General features: G+C 53.4%; 1 protein-coding gene across 3 annotated transcripts; it reads right to left on the bottom strand.

Moving 5' to 3' along the window:
- Positions 1–1,346: 1,346 nt before the first annotated feature.
- Positions 1,347–18,957, bottom strand: usp25 (ubiquitin specific peptidase 25). Of its 3 annotated transcripts, none has more exons than XM_049005747.1 (26): positions 18,728–18,957; positions 16,774–16,851; positions 16,187–16,340; positions 15,662–15,776; positions 15,410–15,572; positions 14,754–14,840; positions 12,215–12,352; positions 11,913–11,989; positions 11,408–11,481; positions 10,784–10,932; positions 10,297–10,424; positions 10,088–10,183; positions 9,839–9,997; positions 9,546–9,739; positions 9,230–9,300; positions 8,819–9,047; positions 8,296–8,499; positions 8,069–8,208; positions 6,484–6,678; positions 6,049–6,144; positions 5,073–5,251; positions 4,516–4,594; positions 4,275–4,354; positions 3,507–3,630; positions 2,504–2,699; positions 1,347–2,030 (listed from the first exon to the last, which is right to left on the bottom strand). In XM_049005747.1, exons 1-26 carry the CDS (start codon positions 18,767–18,769, stop codon positions 1,858–1,860), a joined length of 3,420 nt encoding a protein of 1,139 aa, XP_048861704.1. In that variant the 5' UTR covers positions 18,770–18,957; the 3' UTR covers positions 1,347–1,857. The 3 variants fall into 3 exon arrangements, with proteins under 3 accessions (XP_048861704.1, XP_048861705.1, XP_048861706.1); XM_049005748.1 differs by having other exon boundaries at positions 15,662–15,758; positions 18,728–18,956; XM_049005749.1 differs by lacking the exons at positions 6,049–6,144; positions 6,484–6,678 and having other exon boundaries at positions 18,728–18,956.
- Positions 18,958–20,446: the final 1,489 nt, after the last annotated feature.

Genomic DNA, 20,446 nt, shown 5'->3' with positions numbered 1-20,446 from the left:
AGCTTATGTGATCCTGCCAGGCGCCTCGCAGGTCCACATCTTTCGGGTATTTATATAGTTACCAAAAACCAAGTGTACCCTAAACCAAGTTGTGCGGTATAATTCCGATTATTTTCAAAGGTTGCTCCACAAATATATATATTTTGCATACTGATCCCTTCATAATGTCAATTATAAATCGAAATAAGATTCTTCAAAACGGATAAAAACGTTTAAAACGTTCTGCGTTATTTGAACTTAGTCCCTGAAGCCAGCCTTCCAACCATCACCCGTTTATCCTGGATAGGGTCGTGGGGGCCTCGAACCTATCCCAGGCTTCACATAGCTGTTTTGCTATAAACTACGGGAACTATGCAGGAGACCAATTCCCTGTTCTTGGAGTGGAGGAGGGACACCCGGAAGCGTTTAGAAACCATGTAGAACTATACTGCAATATGAACCGTGACCTAAGCAAGTGTTCTACTTCAGTTTAAAACCATCGCCACGACACTCTGGAACTTTCTGCACTTTTCTAATTACAGACCTAGTCTATAAACTTGACGCCTTCAGCCAGCGGCGCACAAAATTTGGTATTTTCCTCCAGGGAGGTGTCAGTAAAATGATTTTATAGGTTTGAAGAGATGGATGATTCACTTTAAAATACCCTTTAAACTCTTCTGATGATAATCTAATCATTAGCGCCCTGCGAATCCTCCGTGCGATTAAAGGAAGCGTTTATAACCAGCGCGTCTCTAACGAGCAGCGAAGATGTGTTTATATGACCAGTCCAGTCTGTTCCAACATTGATTGGGGGCAGAAATGACCTCCGGCGCCATTAAAACACAGATAAATTCATGCCCTGTTTGCATTTGAAGCTTGGTGTTTATCGTTCGCAGTTGTGGATTATGGCAGAAAAATATAATATTTATAAAGTTTTGATTTCACGATTGTGGATATAATTTAAAACCAAGTGAAAAACATTACAACAAAGACATTAATACTCTGTAAAATCTTTGTAAATGCATTCAAATGTGTTTTTTGTTGCGAACCTTTCGACATTGCGTCAAACACCGCAAAAGCACCGTGCAGTCTATATGCTAGTATTCAGATGGATCAGATAAATATGCAGGACAAGAGGCAGGACAAGCGTCGGCACCCTGCGTCTATCTGACGGACCCGCTTCAGGACGCCGGGATAGGCGCTGCGGGGATCACCGTCCCTCATCCGCTGCAAAAGTACCGGTACACACACCCCCCACTGCCAGCTCTGCTTTCACAAACACGACAGACCACGTCAGCAGCAGCTACTTGGCCGAAAAGGGCCATAAATAAAACTTTATTCTCTGGGAGTATTAACAAGCCGCGGTGTGGCGCAGTCCTGGGGGAGGGAGCCGCTGCGGGCGCCGCCCCATGATCCACCATGGGGCTGGCTGAAGGGCGATAACACTGACCGGGGGGGGGGGGGGGGGGGGCGCAATGGGGAGGGGGCAACCAAACAATACTCCGTCATTAAATTAAAAATAAAAAAGGCAACCTCGTTTGCGCAGGAGCAGCATGCACTGGGCGTCTAGTAATGCAGTTTTGCCGTTACATTTTAACGTTTTTTTTTTTTTTGCTTACGTTTTTTTTTTTTTACGTATAATTTTTTATTTTTTAAATGTCCACACTCCTCCTGCTGTCGCAGTTGCTGACAGGATAACTGAAAGAGGAATAAAAGTACAATAATGAAACCTATAGCAATACTGGGAAGGGAGGGGAAAAAACTGAAGTAACAGGCAGAACAACCCGCGGCCAGCAGGGGGTGAGGCGAGGGCCGGCGGAGGGCTGACACGAGTCCGTGAGTGGGCATGTTTGGCGGGTGGCTGAGCAGGCAGGCGGTTCATCTGCCGTCGGCGGGCGTCCGGCTCAGGGAAGCCATGACGCGCGCGTAGCGTTCACACAGCTGCAGGGTGGAGTAGGCGGGCAGCTTGGGCGGTTCCTGGAAGCTCCTGACCTCGGTGGAGCAGTCCAGCAACTTCGGCAGGAAGTCGGTCAGCTTCTCCTGCAGCTGAGCTGGAGGGGTCAAAAGGGGAGGTGGGGGTATTAGGGCCTGATTTGACCTGGCCTACACTCCCACATCTGTTTCTGGAAGGTTCTCTGGCATCCTGAAGGTCCTGAAGCAGATGAAGCTCAGGCCTGTGGTGCAGCTTCTAGGCGGTCTACGGACCCCGTCTTTGATAAGGAACAGGGTGCTCTGATTGTTCAGGGAGCATCATGGCTGGTCACCATAATGCGAACAATCAAAGCATGCAGATCTCAAACCACCTGACACGGGCGACCAATGGGGGAAGCAGTGACACCACGTGAACAAGTGCCCACCTGCTGTCCCTCTGCGCCTTGAGGAAAGTTCCACATGGGCTCTGTGATGACTTCGTCCCTGCTGGCAGTGCCAGGGATGAGAACAGCACAGCGACGCTCAGGAAGTGTTTAGCAAAGGCCGAGTGTCCGGACCCCCCCTGCCCCCACCGCCCCCCCCCGTGACTCACGCTCCATCTCCTGGCCGAGGTAGGAACACCAGCGGTTCCTCATGTCCTCCACGGCGGCGATGTCCTTCTCCTCCGTCTCGTCGGCCAGCAGCAGTGGCAGGCAGGGCACCACCAGCTCGTTCATGACGCTCAGGCCGTTGCTGACCTCCGCATCCTCACCGGACTCGAACATGGCTGCCGCGTGCTCGTTCAGCCTCTGTGTGTGTGGGGGGGTGGTCAGTCACTCCTTCACAGCACCATAAAAATGCCCGTCCCAGGACCCTCTTAGCCGCTGCTGGCTCAGCATGACACGCACCCAGCTCCACTTAAGCGCTTAATAATTTATTGCCCCCCCCCCCCCCCAACACTGGCCCCGACCTGTGATTTATAACTGCGTGCTTTACCACTCGTCACCTACTGCCGCTCCGTCCCTGGTCACGTGATGTGTGCCCCCCCCCCCCTCAGATCAGGTTTCCGGAACCTTCCATACCGCACAATGAAAGCTCAGAACACAGGCCCCGCAGTAGGGGCGCTCCCACCCCGCCCTGACATCAAAGGGGACTTTTACGAGGCTGCGTGTCCGAGCCAGGCTGTCGGTAAGCGTGTGGATTTCCCAGCATGCTGGCCGGATCGGGCACTTCCATTAATGCCGGACGGAAAAAGCGAGTATCAGGGTTTGCGGGACGCGGTCCAACATGGGCCGGGCGCTGCTGGGGAGGTCAGCTCGGGACACGGCCCCACCCTCCGAGACTGGGCTGCAGAGAGGGGAGTGCTTCTATATTCCAACGATCGATTATACGCCCGTGGGCGTCACAAGTGCGACTCAGCACTCCGGGGCCATTCAGCCGTAACACACGCATGTGATCTGACACATTACATGTGTGTGAGACGTCTCGGCCTGACGGATTTACAGCTGAGAGATGGCCTGGCTCACTTCGGGGTGAGATGGCCCCACGCCCTCCTGCATACATGCCCCATCAGCGCCCAGTTGGCAGGGAGGGGGGGGGGGGGGGGGTTGGCTCACCAGCAGGCATTCTCGTCGATAGTGGCCGATCAGTTCCTCGTCATACCCCCGGTATGGCCCCTTGGACAGGAGCTCCTTGTTGTACTGGTAACAGTAGACCAGGTAGATCAAGGACTCCACATAGCTGAGAACATGGGGGTGAGGGGTGGGACAAACAAACCAGCATTACCGTGGTGACACCTGCAAAGGAACCAATGGGATTCACAGAACAGAGTATACGAGATCGAAGGTGATCAATCAGAACGTGGATCTAACAGCCTCGCCGAGGTAGTGGTCCACACTGCTAAACCACAGCCCTGTGCAACTATCATAGTCAGGGGACAGATCTGGGCCGTCATTTGTCGTGTCATCATCTGCGCCGACCCTAAATCCACAAGCGAGTTTTTATAGTGCCACGTGCCAGACAAGCTTCTGGAAGGTCTCGAAGACCAGTGGCCGCTCTCGGTGGAAAAGAAAGCCCTCGAGAGGAATGACCCAGTACCAACCCAGCTGAACATCTTAAATCACACCGCGCAAACCTGAATCACCGCTGCCTCTATCTCAGTTATGTGTGCTGTGGATTTACGCAAGGTACTACAGACACAGATGGGGAAATCCTGAAACTTTGCTGCCCCCTGCAGGTGGATTTGGGGAATTACAAGGTGGGGAGAGGAGGGCGATTCGGGGTTTGCCAGGAAATGGTATGAAACCCAAACGAATGTGTTTAGGAAACTGAAGAAGCTTGACGTACTCCTCAGACACGACCGTCAAGAAAAGCTGCCGGCTCACCTTTTCTTCTGGAATAGTTCCAGGCCGATTATCAGGAACACGGTGGTGTCCCGGAAGGACTGATAATCCCGGTGCCACATCTGTGGAACACAGAGGGTACAAATCTGGATTCATCTGGGAGGGAGCCCATGAATCCACGTCCCCCGCCACCGCCGTGCCACGTAAGCGGAGCATCTCCCTGCACGCGGTCCGTCCGCACGCTCCAGAAACATCCAGAAGCACGTGAGGTCGGCAGGCTCACCTCGTACTCCCCCATGTTCACCTCATCCGGGCTTATGAGGTCCAGCTTGGCACGTGCCACTTTCATAACACTCCGACACCTGGGAGAGAAACAGGACGATCAGACCATACTTGTCGCCAACAGAATATCAAGGCATGAATAATCGACTGCCGAATCGCCCATTTTCGGCATATATGGTGATCCTGCCCTACAGCAGATAAATGTAGGACAGGATGACAGAACGTGTCCCGGAGGGGGGTGGTGGGTTGTTTATGCGGTCGTGAGGCCGCCCCCCCCCTGGCTTTTGTTTACACCTCAGTGCCGCCACCAGTGGTACGAACCACAGAAACAGACAGAGCTGCGGGAATGTGTCTGGCCCCTGGCACCATTCTGGGAGGGGGGGGGGGTGGGGGAGATAAGTTACACTACGCTGTTTACTGCTGAACCAAAACGCGTGACAGGAATTCCTGCTGCTGAAATTCAAACTGAACACCTTTAGGGTAGACCTCCTCCTCCTCCTCCTCCCCCCCCCCGTTTCCAAGCGCAGTATGACGTCGCCATGCTGAGCAGCGCCGTACCGCTCGTCGAAGCTCAGGTTGCGGTCGGCGAACTGCATGAGCAGGGTGCGTTCCAGAACCTTCCGGGGCGCTTGGTTGTGCAGGAAGTAGATGAGGACGTGCTGAAGGCGCCGGTCGTTCTCGGGTGCCGTGTCCTCCTGGGCCAGTCGTAGAAGCCGGGCGTACTCCACCTTGAAGGCCTGGTCGGGTGGAGGAGTGGTACACATCAGGAATGCTGCACGAGCCGCTGGCTCGCAAACCCATCACCCAGCGTGCCGACGGGGGAAGTGTGACCACGGCTGCACATCCATCGCCCGCTCGGGCTGCCGTGAATCGTTCTGTCTGCATGAAATCCCAGCAGGACCATGTTACACCATCAGGGACCCTCCACCAGACCCTCAGGTTACACACCGAGCAGCAAACATGCAGATCTAAAGACACGGCTCAATGTCGGGCTTCGGAGCACCCGGCTTCGAAGGTTAGTAGACCAGACGCACTGGCTGCCCGCACACTCGCTCGCCACGCAAGCGCTCAAAGCTCATGCAGCTTCCCTGCAAAGCCTGTGCACGACATCACAAAATGTTCAGTTAGACATCTGCTGCGCCTCACAAAAAAAAACAAAAAAACACTGCTTCGGTTACAGTGCCACCGTGTGGATAAATTGTGCTACTACACCTTTCGGGCAACGCACTGCCCATCATCACCGCCGCCACAGAGGGGGCCTTCGAATTAGCTGCCCGGCACGTGCCCGCAGGAACAAACGCAGTGCACCAAGCCGGTCATTCCGCAACCCGCCGCATCCGCCGGACGTCCCGCGGAAAATCAGAGCCGGAGCCCGAGCAGTGAGGGAGAGACAGGACAGACCAGGCGTTTCAGCCCGACTCATGGAAGTGGGGGTTATTGGGAGACGAGGGAAAAGCCCAGCAGGTCAGAGGTCATGCAGAAGCAGAGGGATGGAGAGATGTGCTTATACCATGCGGGGGGGGAGGAGATGTACCTTGAAGAAGGCCGCGTCTGGCCCCGCCTTCTCATACACACCCCCGGCTTTGTCAATGGCCATGATGACACCCTGCATGTTTGGGGTCAGCATCGCCTAACCAGGAAGGAAGGCTCATTACCATGATGCCTGAGACCTCACACACAGTAAGCATCCCGCCCCACTCCCCACCCATCTAAAACGTGACGGCCGACACCAGCCCCGGGCCCGGAGACGACAGCCACGGGAGGCGGCCAGATAGTGGAGAACCTAGTTCTGTTCGTTCCGGGAAGCAGCACGTTTCGTGCACGAATATATTAAGTGCTGAACCTGGAGCCTTAAATGAAATGCACTCCGTGCAGATTCTGCTGTGTTTCTAACGCTCCGGCATGAAAGACAGGATGAGAAAAAGGCCTTCGAGAGCCACTGAGGGGGGCCTCCTGTAGGGGGCGCTACCTCGTCGTCGTACCCCCCCTCCTCCGACTCGATGACAAAGGTGCCCACGTGGGGGATGGCCACCTCCACTACGCGGTGGGGGGGGGCCGCCGGCCCGGAAGGTTCCGCCGCGAGTTCGGGGGACGCGGCCCCAGAGGGGCTAGCCTCGAGCTCGGGGGCAGGGGGAGGGGGTGTGGAGGGGGGGTCATGGGCGGCCTGTGAAGAAAAGACACAAGACAGACGGATGGGAGATAGCGGGCAGGGGGGAGGGGGAGGCGTCAAAAAAAAGTTAAAACAGAAACAAAATGAATGTGGTGAAGAGAAAGTCAGGCGAGGACTCAGAAGGCTGCCGTTAGCAGAGGCTAACGCTATATCGCCATATCGACCCCTCTACCAATGCTAACACCGTTAGCAGAGGCTAACGCTATATCGCCATATCGACCCCTCTACCAATGCTAACACCGTTAGCAGAGGCTAACGCTATATCGCCATATCGACCCCTCTACCAATGCTAACACCGTTAGCAGAGGCTAACGCTATATCGCCATATCGACCCCTCTACCAATGCTAACACCGTTAGCAGAGGCTAACGCTATATCGCCATATCGACCCCTCTACCAATGCTAACACCGTTAGCAGAGGCTAACGCTATATCGCCATATCGACCCCTCTACCAATGCTAACACCGTTAGCAGAGGCTAACGCTATATCGCCATATCGACCCCTCTACCAATGCTAACACCGTTAGCAGAGGCTAACGCTATATCGCCATATCGACCCCTCTACCAATGCTAACACCGTTAGCAGAGGCTAACGCTATATCGCCATATCGACCCCTCTACCAATGCTAACACCGTTAGCAGAGGCTAACGCTATATCGCCATATCGACCCCTCTACCAATGCTAACACCGTTAGCAAGGCTATCATGCCACCTACCTGCTAAAATCGCTAATATCGCTAACACCGCTAACACCTCCTGCCCTGGTAAAACCGCTAACACCTCCTGCCCTGGTTAAACCGCTAACACCTCCTGCTCTGGGGAAGTGGCTAACACCGCTAACACCTCCTGCCCTGGGGAAGTGGCTAAGACCGCTAACAGCTCCTGCCCTGGTAAAACCGCTAAGACCGCTAACACCTCCTGCCGTGGTAAAACCGCTAACACCTCCTGCCGTGGTAAAACCGCTAACACCTCCTGCTGTGGTAAAACCGCTAACACCTCCTGCTGTGGTAAAACCGCTAACACCTCCTGCTGTGGTAAAACCGCTAACACCTTCTGCCCTGGTAAAACCGCTAACACCTTCTGCCCTGGTAAAACCGCTAACACCTCCTGCCCTGGTTAAACCGCTAACACCTCCTGCTCTGGAAAAACCCACTAACACCTCCTGCTCTGGAAAAACCCGCTAACACCTTCTGCTCTGGAAAAACCCGCTAACACCTTCTGCTCTGGAAAAACCCGCTAACACCTTCTGCTCTGGAAAAACCCGCTAACACGTTCTATCCCAATTATACCGCCAACACCTCCTAGCCCGTTAAAGGCATTAACACCGCAGCCAAACGAGGCCAGACTGAGCAGTACTGGCTGCCCACGCGAGGACAGGGCCTTACCGTGCTAAGCACGGCCTCAGGGTTCATCTCATCCTGCTCAGCTACAGCCCGGGAGATGGCCCGCTGAGTGTCCTCACGCAGGTGCCGCCCGTCGTCTGTCGGGGAGGGCTGTTCCATGTACTCCGGGTCTTGCTGGGGGGCTACAGGGAGGAGGGAATGTCAATCCATCACCTTGCACAGATTCACGACTCGGGAAAGGCAGAATGATCAGGGCTCGGGCCACTCACCAGGGCTCTCTGGGGCCCTGTGCTCGGTGCCGGCAGGCCGGCCTGGCGTCGCCTTCTCCTGCCGGGCTTTGCGAGTCTGCAGCGCATCCCACTCCTGCAGCTCCTTCTCAAACAGCTGGTTATCCTCCTGCACGTAGAGCTTCAGGTCTGCAGGAAGCTTGTCCAAGCCGCTGAGGACCTGCCCCGTTTCCTTGTCGAACTCCTCTGGAGAGAGAGGAACGCGGGGAGACGAGGAGACGATCAACACTCTCAAATGGCGCTGTTCCGAATTCTGGCTGCCTCATCTTAGGTGCCCCGAGACCATCTGAATTATGATAAATCTGTACGTCAAGTCAAGGGCGTAGCAAGGAATTCACCTTGGGCCTCCTCGGTTCATTCTCCTGAATGTCCCCCTTGCACCCCTTTCAGGCCAGGGCCCAGGAACCCCCCTCCCCCAAGTAAGAGAGCAAGAGGGCAGACCAGCTTGGTTATGAACCGGTCACCTTCTGGCCTGGTCATCAGGCCACGCCCCCTCATGGCTCACCCTCTATGAGGAAGGGTTTCTTGTCATTGATGTACATGAGGCAGTAGGCGCTGGCGTTCCGGTAGCCGCCGAACGAGTCGCGCACAAGCTCCTCCCAGGTGGAGCGCGTCACCGCGATGTCGTTGTATTTCATCCAGCAGCTATGCTTCGGGTCGTGGATGTAGGCCCAGTAGTGACCCGCGTTGGCCTGGCCCTCGTGGACCAGAACTGCGTGGAGCCGGTATGGGACCTGCATGGGGGAGCGTGGTGGGGGGCAAGGAGGTCAGGGCACAGGGATGGTCTGACCACGGGGTGCAAATGTGGTCATACATGTCGGGGGGGGGAGGCTGACAGAGGAAAAGAGGGAGTGGGAGAGAGAGAGAGACAAAGGATAGAGAGAGAGAGAAAGAGTTCCTGGCATCCGTGGCTGACCTGCATCATGGTCTTGTCTGCATACATGAGCTCCATGGTGCGATGGATCCTGGCAATGCTGCCCTGCAGCTCTGGGGGCGACGGGGGGAGGGGGCACAGACAGAATGTGTTCAGAACGAGGTTCCACACAGGATAGAGTGGGTGCAAGTGAGCCGTGGCCCCACCCCTTACAGCAGCCCCAGTTCTACACAAACCTAATTTGTAGTCCCGCCCCTTGCCACAGCCACGCCCCTCACACAACAGCCACGCCCCTCACACCACAGCCCCGCCCCTCACACCACAGCCCCGCCCCTCACACCACAGCCCCGCCCCTTACCCCTTGTGTCCTTCTCCACCTCGCTCCGCCAGCGCTTCAGGCAGCCCTCCAGCACACGCAGCTCGTCCTCAGTGATGTGCCGCGGGGCGGGGTGCATGGGCAGGTCCGGGGGCAGCCGCGACTGTGTGAAGGGCTTGTGCACGGACACCCGCGGCTGGGCCTCAGGAGTGTTGCACGTACCAGGATCAGGGGCGCTGTGTGGCAGGGAAACCCTGAGCCGTCACATACCCGTCCCGCACTATAACAGCTGGCTAACATTCATGACCATTAAAAATCATAATGCTGCTGCCTGCCTTGGCATCAGCTGAGCTGCGGTGCTCCCTGGTGGCGTGGAGCCGTCAATGTCCTCCACGGGCGAGGTGCACACAGGCTTGCTGGAGGCGAACTCCATAGCGTACTGCAGCACATCGGCAAGAGGGAACCTTTTCGGGCCGGAACCGTAGCTCAGATATCTAGTGGGGGGGGGGGGGGGGAATCTCACGTCAATGTCCAGGGTAAAAGACCGCATGGGAAAGCTGACATGTGAACACTGTTCCTCATACCTCTCCAGTCTCTGCTGGAGAACCGTAAGATGTTCCTTCAGCCTCCGGATCTCCTCCCGCTTGATCCGGGTGATCTCCCGGTTCCTGTCCATGTACCTGGAATGCCAGGCGGTGGAGGGGGGGGTGCGGGGGGGGGGGGGGTGTTACCAGAATGTTGAAAATTACGAGCCGGTGCTAAGTTTAGAAGGAGTGTCTGGGTCGCCACACACCGGTCCATGTAGAGCATGGGCGGGAACTCCAGCTTGTTGTGGATCTTCTCGGGTCGGCCGAGTGCCTGGTTGAACTCGAAGCGGGATAGCTCGAAGGTCAGGACTGGGGGTAGCTCCGTGAACCAGTGCTGCGGGGGCCGGGGGAGGGCGGTGCAAATGCAGTTAGGGATCACTCATTGTCAGCAGCCCGTCTACAGAGACGCGGTGAGACACACCACCACAGGGGAGGGCTGCGGTTTAACATTCTGGAACTTTCTGTGCCTTGACGTCCCGTCATGCTGCGATTTAATGACAGACACCTCCCTGCAAAATTATTTGTAATAAATGGCTACAGGTCTATATTTACCCTGAGAATAGCAGATTCCTCCCCCCCCCCCCCCCCCCGGGTGCTGAGTCACCCAGGCCAAGAACAAAACCGCTGACATGTGTCACACTGTCGGCATCCGGGGGCAGGAAATGCATCAGGCACCCCCCCCCCCGTACAGACCTCCTGGCCGGACTTGGCAGAGTTTTCCGAGTGTAGAGACTCGATCTCGCCCTCGATCATGGCCGCCTCCAGGCACTCGTGCAGGTCCTTATAGCCGTTGACCTGCAGGGGGTACTGTCCGAACATCTCCGAGTTCTCGAACTTTTTTCCTGAATGAGGGGACACACATACGGACTAATATTAGACAAATGCTGCTATTACGTGGGGCAGCGATGCCACCACCTGCCAAACGGGCGATTAACCAGATAAAGGTCAGAGGTCAAAAGATGGTGGACGATTCAATTCCACTGTCGAAAATACCAACATGGGACGTAAATAACCCTGGAGTCATGGGGTCAGCTGCCACTTGGGGGGCATTTTTGAAGTAGTAGTAAGAAGCGGGGGGGGGCATGCATAAAAGTCAGGCCACCCCCCCCCCCAGGACCCCAACCACCATCAAGAGGAGCCAGATTCTGTGTGTCAGTCTCCTGGACATTCCCGCAATTAAAGCTACCAGTGTGTCAGTGATACATAGGCACCTCGTCAGTCAGCCAGGAGCAGCTGTGGCCCCCCCACCAGGGATCCGGGTAACGTGACCCTAACGACAAACCCCCCCCCCCCCCCAACACGGGCACCAGCCCTCACCTTCCAAAACTCCCACCGCCAGGAAACGTCCGTAGAATAGTCCCACCATTGGGTTCTTGGGTTTCTCGCCTTCCCTGTAAGACATGAACAGCATGTATGGTGCCTGTCATGTCTTCCTGGGCCCTGAGGCATTCCGAACCGGCTGCCACAGTGACTCGGTGCTGGGCCCCCGTCCTGACTGTGGCCAGGAAGCCGGAGGTCTCACCGAGAACCATTCCTCCTGCGATCCATCCGGAGGCTCCGTCACTCAAAATGGTCACTGCGAGTTCCCTCCAACTCAAAGTCACACAATCGTCCATCGTCTTTTACATACAAACGAAAGCATTTACTAGATTTCTCAAGCACACCTATTTTCTCAGGCTGGGTGTAACCCCCCCCCCCCCCGGCTGTGGCTGTGTCGGGTTTGAGCAGCTGTCAGCTGGCCCGGAAGATGCCCCACCCGCACACCTACCCTTTTTATTTATTTTATATGAGGTGAAGTAAAGGGCAGGCCAGGCGTGGTTACCTCTCCTCCTCCGCCTTCATCTGGAAGGCGTCCTCTAGCCAGTCCAGGAGTCGGTGCGTGAACTCACTGACGTCCTGCTGTCATCCGAAACACGAGGAAAACGGATCAGAACCGGGCGCCGGATTTGGCTGACCAAGTGAATGCTTGGTCTAAACAGAGACACCTAAGAACACCTGCTCAATGATCCGGGGGGGGTGTTAAACGATTTGCGTAAACGTATACCTCGCATGATATAGCCTTTGAGTGTTTGAATACATTTATAAATATCGTGTACAACTGCTCCCGAAGATCCAGTCACCAACCTGCTGCGAGTCGCTGGACTTGAACGCATCTTTCAGGATCTCCACGGCTCGGGATGGGTCCACGTACTTCCTCTTAGATCCCACCATGAGCGAGAAGAGGAACCGCAGCTCCTGCATGAACGGCTGGTTCCTGTGCTCCTGCACGAACACGTGGTCATGTCAAAATACGGTACCTAAAGCGAGCTGCGGGTGGCGCTGCGGTTAAGGAGACCAGCGTGAAGAATCGCCGTAGAGACACGCGGTTATATGACACGTGTCCAGATGATTACAAGGCTGAATGGTGGGTGACTCCCTGCTGTCATGGGAGGGACTCGGGGAAACACCGGGGTGACTAAGCTATGATGAGACAGGTGCGGTCTTTCTTCTGCTCGACGCGCGTTTATAACTTGCCGCTCGCAATGCGCTCGCTTAATCATCATGGCTGCCCAGCATGTCCTGCATTAGCTTCACGTGTTGCATGCGCAGCCACGCATGGAATTCCTGCTTGAACACCTTCTCCACAGAAAGATAGTATTTTTTCGTATTGTAAGGATTGCACTAAATAGAGCTGGGTGATGTGCAATATTAATTAGAGATGCACCAACCAGATATCCGGATCAGTATTGGCGCCGATCCAAACCTATTAGACGGATCAGGAATTGGCCGAACGTGACCGATACGTACTTATTTAGTTTTTGCCAGTCCGTAGAAAGAGCTCCTATTGTTAAATCAATTTGCACAATCAATCGCACAACTATTACCTAACTTAGATGCCTTTTTTTTGCAACATTCAAGCTGAATGCTAACGTTGTTTCAGTCTTTTTGCCACTCATCGGGTGTGAGTGCAGTGATTTCTGCCCGCTGTGACATCACGCCCGGAACGAAGAGCATAAAAACATCAGATAAGAGGAGTTTTTTTTTTTTTTTTTTTTTTTACGCTTTCAACAGCAACTAACAGCACGGAGATTTGCAGCCTTTGTAAAAAAGCACTAACTTTTGAGAGGTGGAAGTAGCGTCTCTCTAAGCAACATGTTGTGCGAGACAATGCGAGCAACATGAAAAAAATGTTCATGGAGGCGGCCATGTTCCGAGATGTGTAGCTCGAACGGGAGATTGGAAGGATGCGACGTCACACGCCTCGGAATTTACGACTTCACAAAGATAAGATGTATCCTGGAAGATATTCGAAATGCCCCAAACACGCTGAAAACAAGACGCACAAACCAGGTGGAACATACAATTCCAGCAGCCAAATCAAACATTTTTCGGCATACATTTTTTCATTTGTGTTTACTAGTTTAAAAATATTCATTATAAATAAATTATAAATTATAAATCTGTACAATATTTATTATATCAAAATATTAACGCAAGAAAGGCTCTGGTACTGGAATCTGTATCGGTATCGGCAGTTGTGTGGATTAGCCCATCCTTAATATTTTTAGTATCAATATCGCGAGTTAGGCACATGGAATACTCACAAGACTGCAAAATTTAGCTTTGTAAATAATGCAACATTTATCGCGAAAAAAAAAAAAATCACACCACGATATTTAAAAATTTCCCGAATGACACTAAGTGCGAGATGCTAAATACTACGAGACATCTAACAACATTCAGTGCGAGGGAGCCGGGTGATACACGGCAAAGCGAAGTAGGAACATGACGCGGTGCGGTAGGTAGAATACAGAAAATGCTGCAGCAGTATTACAGACTTAGCAACTCGGTGTTAAACTGGTCCCTCCTCCCCTCAAGGCACAAGGAAGACACGCATCTCCCCCTAGATGTCCGAACAGCTGAATCCTTGACTGTCTTCAAGCGACGACTCAAAACATTTCTTTTTCAGAAATACTTGACGTAGAACTTCTATATTCTTTCTCGACTCTTATTCTGGTGTGTTTTTTAAAAAAAATAAAAATAAAAAATTCTGCACTACTCAATGGAGTTCTCAGAGATAGTATTCATAGCTTGGGTCCTTATTGAGCTAGCATCGGAAATTCATTGCAGAGTCTCAAAGCACTTATGTAAGTCGCTCTGGCTAAGGGCGTCTGCCAAATCCTGTAAATGTAAATGTAATGTAAATGGTGTGCAGGCAGTGAATGTAGGACATTTCATAGGCAAAAGCTCATATGAACGGGTTAAGACCGGAAACGAAGGAGCTGACCAAGATGATTTTCTCGCACTGCCCCCTAGTGGACATAACTTTTCATACTCAAAATTGACGTACCTATCAGCAGCACCAGCGAGCATAATTGTAGGTGATGGGACTATCAAGTACAAACCAGCCAACACACTACCTGACGCAAGGGCCCATGGGTCAAAAATGGCAAGAGGTAACTGCAGAGGGTACCATCCATCCATCCATCATATAATGGTTTATCCTCGTAATGCGAACAACACATACATAGAGCCTCAGTGGGATTTGAATCCCCAACCCTGCAGGTGTGAGGTAGCCTTCACTGGTCCTAAGTATATCACGTTCACCGTTACACCCCCTACTGTCGGGAAGTAGTATGACATTATCATCATGGTATGTGTGTGGGGGGGGGGGGGGTCTCACCTTCTGATTGCGGGGCAGGTCCTGGACTCGTGCCGGGGGGGAGTAGTGTAGCACCAGCCTCTGGAACTCCAGCAGATTGAAAAGGGACTGGAACACACAATGGGGGGGTGACACATACCACCCTGAGCACAGTGCTGTCCTGCCATGTCAATATGCCTTCCCCCCACCCCCCGCCCCCCATCCCACCTGTCCCAGTTAATCACAGGCTGGATAAACAGTCTGTACTTATGTTGAAAGCGGGGGGGGGGGGGGGGTACACTCGGCAGGTGGGGCCAAACACTCAACATCCTGCATCCTCTGAGCAGGCTGCGTGCCACTGCACGTCTGCCGCCACGGTAACACAGCGTGAGAGGACAAGGGGGAGGGGGCAGGCATGCCATCTGGCTGCCCCCCTCCCCCCCACACTGAGTACCCCGCCCCCTACATAGACCTGAACCACACCCAGCTGGCAAACATTATGTGACAACCAGCCTGGGTTTCTGTGTCGATCGCTCCATTTGTTTCCCAACATGCCGTGCAGCCAAGCAGTCGGGGGGGGGAGACATGAGCTACTCCCACCCCGGCAGGCCTCCCATAGTTACTGCGGAAACCCCCCCGATATAAATCATTTTCTGGGGTTGTGACCCCATGGCCCACCCCACAGCCCCCCACCTCACCTGGATGACTGCACTGAACCAGCAGGTGTTGCCCACATTTTTGAGCCCCACGGGGCAGTTGTCCTGCCGCTTCCTGTCATGGGGGTTGGGGGAGTCGCTCCACACTTCAGTGTGGCTCCGCTTCAGGCTGGCCTTATTCTCGGCGATGCTGGCCTCCAGCACCCTGCGGGGCGGGATGGGAGGAATCGGCGTCAGAACAGAGGGCGGCGGGCCTGCGCGGATGCCACGCCGAGTCCGGCCGCATCCTCCCACCTGCTGATGGCCTGCTCCTCGTCCGTGATGCCCGTCTCCCGGAAGGCCCGGCTCGATTCCTCCAGGCTGAGCGCGATCGCCCTCTGCAGGTCATCTCCTGTCAGATCGATCACATCTGAAACAATATCCCCGGCACACATCCTCATGTACACAGACCGCCAGCAGGTGGAGCCACTTCCCGTCCCGTCGGGAGGGGGGGGGGGGGGGGGGGGCAAAACCGTGGCGGGATCAGGGTTGTGAAACGAAAGAGGCAGGAGCCAGTCTGCCACTCCATCTCCAGTCACCTGGCCTCAAATGCAAACGGAGGTATTTTTAAGGCAGAAAACAGAATACCTTTCTTCTTTTAATCACGTAAACACCAAACGGCATTAAAAAAAAAAGCTTTTTAAAGTACCTAACAGCAACATGCCCCGTGATTCGAACCAACAACCTTCGACGCAAACAGGCTCACTCCCTGGCCTGTCCAGACCGTCCTCGGCAAACACCCAGCTTTCGCACTTCCATCGCTGTCCGCCGGGTACCTACTGGTGTCAGCCTGGCTTCCGACGCTCATGTAGCGCTCGCTGGCGCCACCCTGCGCCGTCTGGAAGTACGCCGCCGCTGCGTCCTCCTGCGGTGCCACCTTGCCGTTCTTCTCCGTCAGGAAGGCCACCGCCTCCGACAAGTCGCCATTGCTGACCTTTTGCGGGCAGGAGGGCCGTAGGGTGAGTCCTCGGAACACCCCCGAGCAGATGCCCCTCCAACAAGCTATCATTAGCACACCCATCTCCTAATCCCTTATTTACTGATATCTATCCACCCGCATAATAAGTTTTCTATTCCGTTTCGTCACAAGCAGGAGATTACTGAAGCTCACAGACACCCCTGTCACCTGCGCATCGACTGACTACTAAACAAGCAGAAACATCTCAAACGCTTCAGGCAAACCGACCGTCAGCTGAACATCCGTGCAAAAACACCCTAAAGCGGGAAACGCTTAGTGAGGCCTGTTTCCACCGTGGGGCCTATCAGAGAACACCCTGCTACTTAGAGGCGGGGCTTCAGGAAGTGTCGAACGGGAAGTTAGGGGCTTGTGGGTGTGGCCCACCCCGTACCGGTTGGCCCACTGGTACCTGGAGCGCGTGCTGCAGCTGCTGGACGTCGGTGGTTCCAGTGACCTCCCTCAACTGATTCAGCAGAGTCTGCTGGTGCTGGAAGGACAGACGAAATGGTGTTATATCACCCCCTGCTGGCAGGAGGACCCAAAGACAGTCCCACCCATTTACATGTACACACACACACAGACACACACTATGATTTACACTACCACTGGTAAATGCAGAACACAGCATGTATCCTCCTGTCTCGCGGAGTCTGCGAAAGCCAGCAGTTAGTTAAAAAAAAAATGTTTATCCCAGCCGCAAAAAGACAGGTGATTAGAAAGCAACTAGCAGTTCAATAAGGGCAGGTTCACCAGTGCCCAGATTACCCTGATCAAGAAACGTCATAAGGGTCCAGCATGAGACGAGAGTCCAGTCTGATACAGGCACACCGGAAACATCTGATGTGGCATGTTAGGGGTAGGGGGGAGTCACAGACTGATAAGCTGCCTTCAAAAAAAGGCCACTGGCTTTTAGCATGAGAAAGTAGGTCCGACAATCTCTCAGGACCAGCGCCGATCACTCTGTGTTTCCAGAAGCGGCTCAGACACGAGACACAATGCTCACGCCGTCCCAAAATACGTTCCAGAAATAATTCAGAGCCCCGCCCCCATTTCTGGCCCTATTCGCAGGTTGAGTCACACGCCGTCGTGTATGCGGCGGGGGCCCCTTCACGGCTGACTCACTCACACCCGAAGATCAGAGCCGGCGACTCCCGTAAATTCCAACCCTGGGAGATTACAGCAGGAGCAGGAACGACGAGGACCACGCCGCTGTTACACCACGTCCAGCACAGGCAGATTAACAGGCGGCGGCGGCTCGCATGAATGCAGGGGTGGCGCCAAATGGGGTGCAGGTTGGCGAGCACCTCCAGCAGGGCACAGTCACGTGGCCATGCGCCGCGACCAAGGGCGCCCCCTACAGGTCCCCCTTTCATAAACACTACCCAGAAGCTGTCAGGCTGATTAATTGTAAGCAGTTATTGAAATCACCGAAGCATCGACATTGAGTTTTATACCAAGCCTCCAGAAAAACACTAAATGAGATAGCATCGAAAGTGGCCCGTGTTACTTACACACTATTTAGACATAAAATACACCCCATTAATAGAAATAACAAGGAAAAAGAAAAACGGCAAACGCTGCGGCACAAAGAAGTGACCGTCCAGAAACTCGGTTTAACAATCAGCATGCAGTTTTACTCTTATTACGTTCAACGTTTAATTTACAACAGTTTTAAATGCGTTTAACTGACTAGGGCTGCGTTCTGCTCTTTGCCACGTGTTTATATGTTTAAGGACTGCCCGGCCGGTTCCTCCCGGAATCATCGCGGATCTGATCCGGAACCCACTCTCTAATAAGGTGAGAGGTGTGTTTACGAGGTGTGTGTTACACTGCGAGTCAGGCGACGCCATGAGCTGGGTGTGGGGGGCGGGTCCGCCGGCGGCTTGTAACGTAAACAAACCCGGAGATGGTGTCAGGAGCCAAATAGCCCCCCCAAGAAAGCCCGAAACACCAGAACGGACCCGAAACCATGCATTAAACACGCAGAGTGTAATGCAAATAGACGCAAATTAAAGGTGTAAAACCCGTATAAAGCATGCAGCCAGCATATTTGCCCCATGTAAACAAACGGAGTGCCCCTCCCGCGGACTCGCCGTGCAAACGCGGCTACCCTGCGCACTACACATCCCGCCTATGATCAAACTTTATTATTAAATTATTAAAGCTTCTAGCATGCATGATAACGCACAAGCAGGGCTGCCGCTGACCAGACGCAGAAAAAGCTATAGCAGTCCCCGTGTGGGCGAGCTACGACAGCCCACAGGCCGGTGCACGGAGCCCAGCGGAGCCCCGGCCTGCAGTTGGGCCCGGGCCGAGGAGCGGAGCCCTACGCTCGGATCTCGCTCTCCCCACCCCCGGCTCACCTTCTGCGAGTGCTGCTGGAGAACATTCTGCTCTACGGTCATGGCCGGTCGAGGACGAAATAAAAAAGAAAAATAAAAAACAAGGCGGCTATCCTAAGCTAAAAACCAAAAGAAAATAAATAGAGGAGTTAAGCTGTCCCCCTTCCGAACGGCGTAATAGCGGGCGCCATGGGAAATGCAGGCAAGGGAGGAAAAAGGCATGTAGCGATCAACAGGAACGACTCTCGATGTTCCATTAGTCAGGCCTGGCCGTGCCGCCTTACGTCATCCCCTCACCCTCGGGCATGACGTCATGCGCACTTCAGCGCCATGGCTTGTGGCTTGGGCTACAGCCTGGGCCTTCGTGCAGACATTTAGCAGCGCACATTCGAGTGTTTAAAATACAAGCAGAACATGACGCATAGTGTGAGCAATACAATGCAAAAAAGACACGTGTTACAAACTGAATGAGAGTATGTGCTACGCATTTTGTGCTGAACCTCAATTAGAATTATTGTTCTTTCCTGTTTTGAATTTGACAACAGCAACATTTTCTGCTTCTATCCACATTTATTACATAAATAAAACGTTTGTTAAGCGTAAAATTCAGACAAATCAAATTGTCTAATCTTTACAGAACGTGCACAAGAGAATTAACTTTACTTCATATAATCATGATGGGGTACATCCAGTGGATGGAGTCTCAGTATACGTGACGGGTGTCCACAGAAACACCACGAGATATCGGGAGCGTATAAGGCCATTTATGGTGGTTAAGAACAGGCTCGGGTACGGGTCGCTTCTTGGTGATAGAGGAAAAGCGACCTATCTGAGCCATATAGCTTTTCCTAGGAAAAGATTTGCAAAATGTTGCAGGAGATTTTTTTTTTACTAAAATTATATTACATAACTATTTAAATGTTTTGAATATTACGATGCTTTGTTTTGTCCTTACAGAGTATTTGACTGGTGCCGCGGGGCAGTGGTTTTTGTACGTGCGGGACGTGAAGCCAGGCAGACAAGCAGACTTACACTTCACCAGCAGGGGGCACTACAGGCCCACGTAAGGCGAGAAACCGAAGGCCGCGTTTGACTAAACCAACAGGCTTAAACCTGCCTTAGTGTAAATGGGACCGTACTGTAAAACGGCGTAAAACTTTATGATTTGGCAGATGTGTTGATATAGCTCACAGGTGCTGAATGTAAGGCAGTTGAACATTCTGCAGCAGTTCCTGGCACGGACCAGCTCTGTAAATCACTCGGTGCTTTTCTGTCAAGAGGCTCCAACTGCACAGGACATTAATGCTAAATGATCCCAATGCGTTAAATATGTGCTCTCCATATATACAAGAGCAGACAGAAGACAGAGGCAGTATTCAGTCCCCCAGCTCTGATACTCACCGTGCCACAGTAAGTACATCAGCGCTTATTAAGTCGTTGGCGCTGGCGCTATGAATATCCAGCATGAGATGTGATGCTGTAACGTAAGCATCATTTCAAAGGAGTCTCGTATATGTTGACCCGGTTTCCTGAGAGTGCAGTGAAATTCACCCGGCACTGGAGCAGAGGGGAAGTCAAAATGCAGGCTGACATGGATGCTGTCGTAACTGTAAGTGCAGGGGTCTCTGAAAGTCACACTTGTTGATCATGCTTTCAGAACTGCTGCATGAGGCCAAGGTTCGAGCCTCATGTTGCAAAATGTCAACCCATGTTGGACTTCCCTGTGCTGAAGGTACGATG

The sequence above is a fragment of the Brienomyrus brachyistius genome, unplaced genomic scaffold (assembly GCF_023856365.1).
Source record: "Brienomyrus brachyistius isolate T26 unplaced genomic scaffold, BBRACH_0.4 scaffold937, whole genome shotgun sequence".
NCBI classification, from domain to species: domain Eukaryota; kingdom Metazoa; phylum Chordata; class Actinopteri; order Osteoglossiformes; family Mormyridae; genus Brienomyrus; species Brienomyrus brachyistius.
Note: the sequence above shows the minus strand (reverse complement) of the source record. Positions and strands in the feature narration are given on the sequence as shown.

Coding starts and splice junctions, on each gene's coding strand:
- usp25 (XM_049005747.1), bottom strand. CDS start 18,769: ATGACCGTAGAGCAGAATGTTCTCCAGCAGCACTCGCAGAAG. Junction 10,425..10,783: donor CTGCCAAGTCCGGCCAGGAG/GTCTGTACGGGG, acceptor CGGCCCCCGCAG/CACTGGTTCACGGAGCTACC. Junction 6,679..8,068: donor CTGAGGCCGTGCTTAGCACG/GTAAGGCCCTGT, acceptor TTTTCTTCACAG/GCCGCCCATGACCCCCCCTC.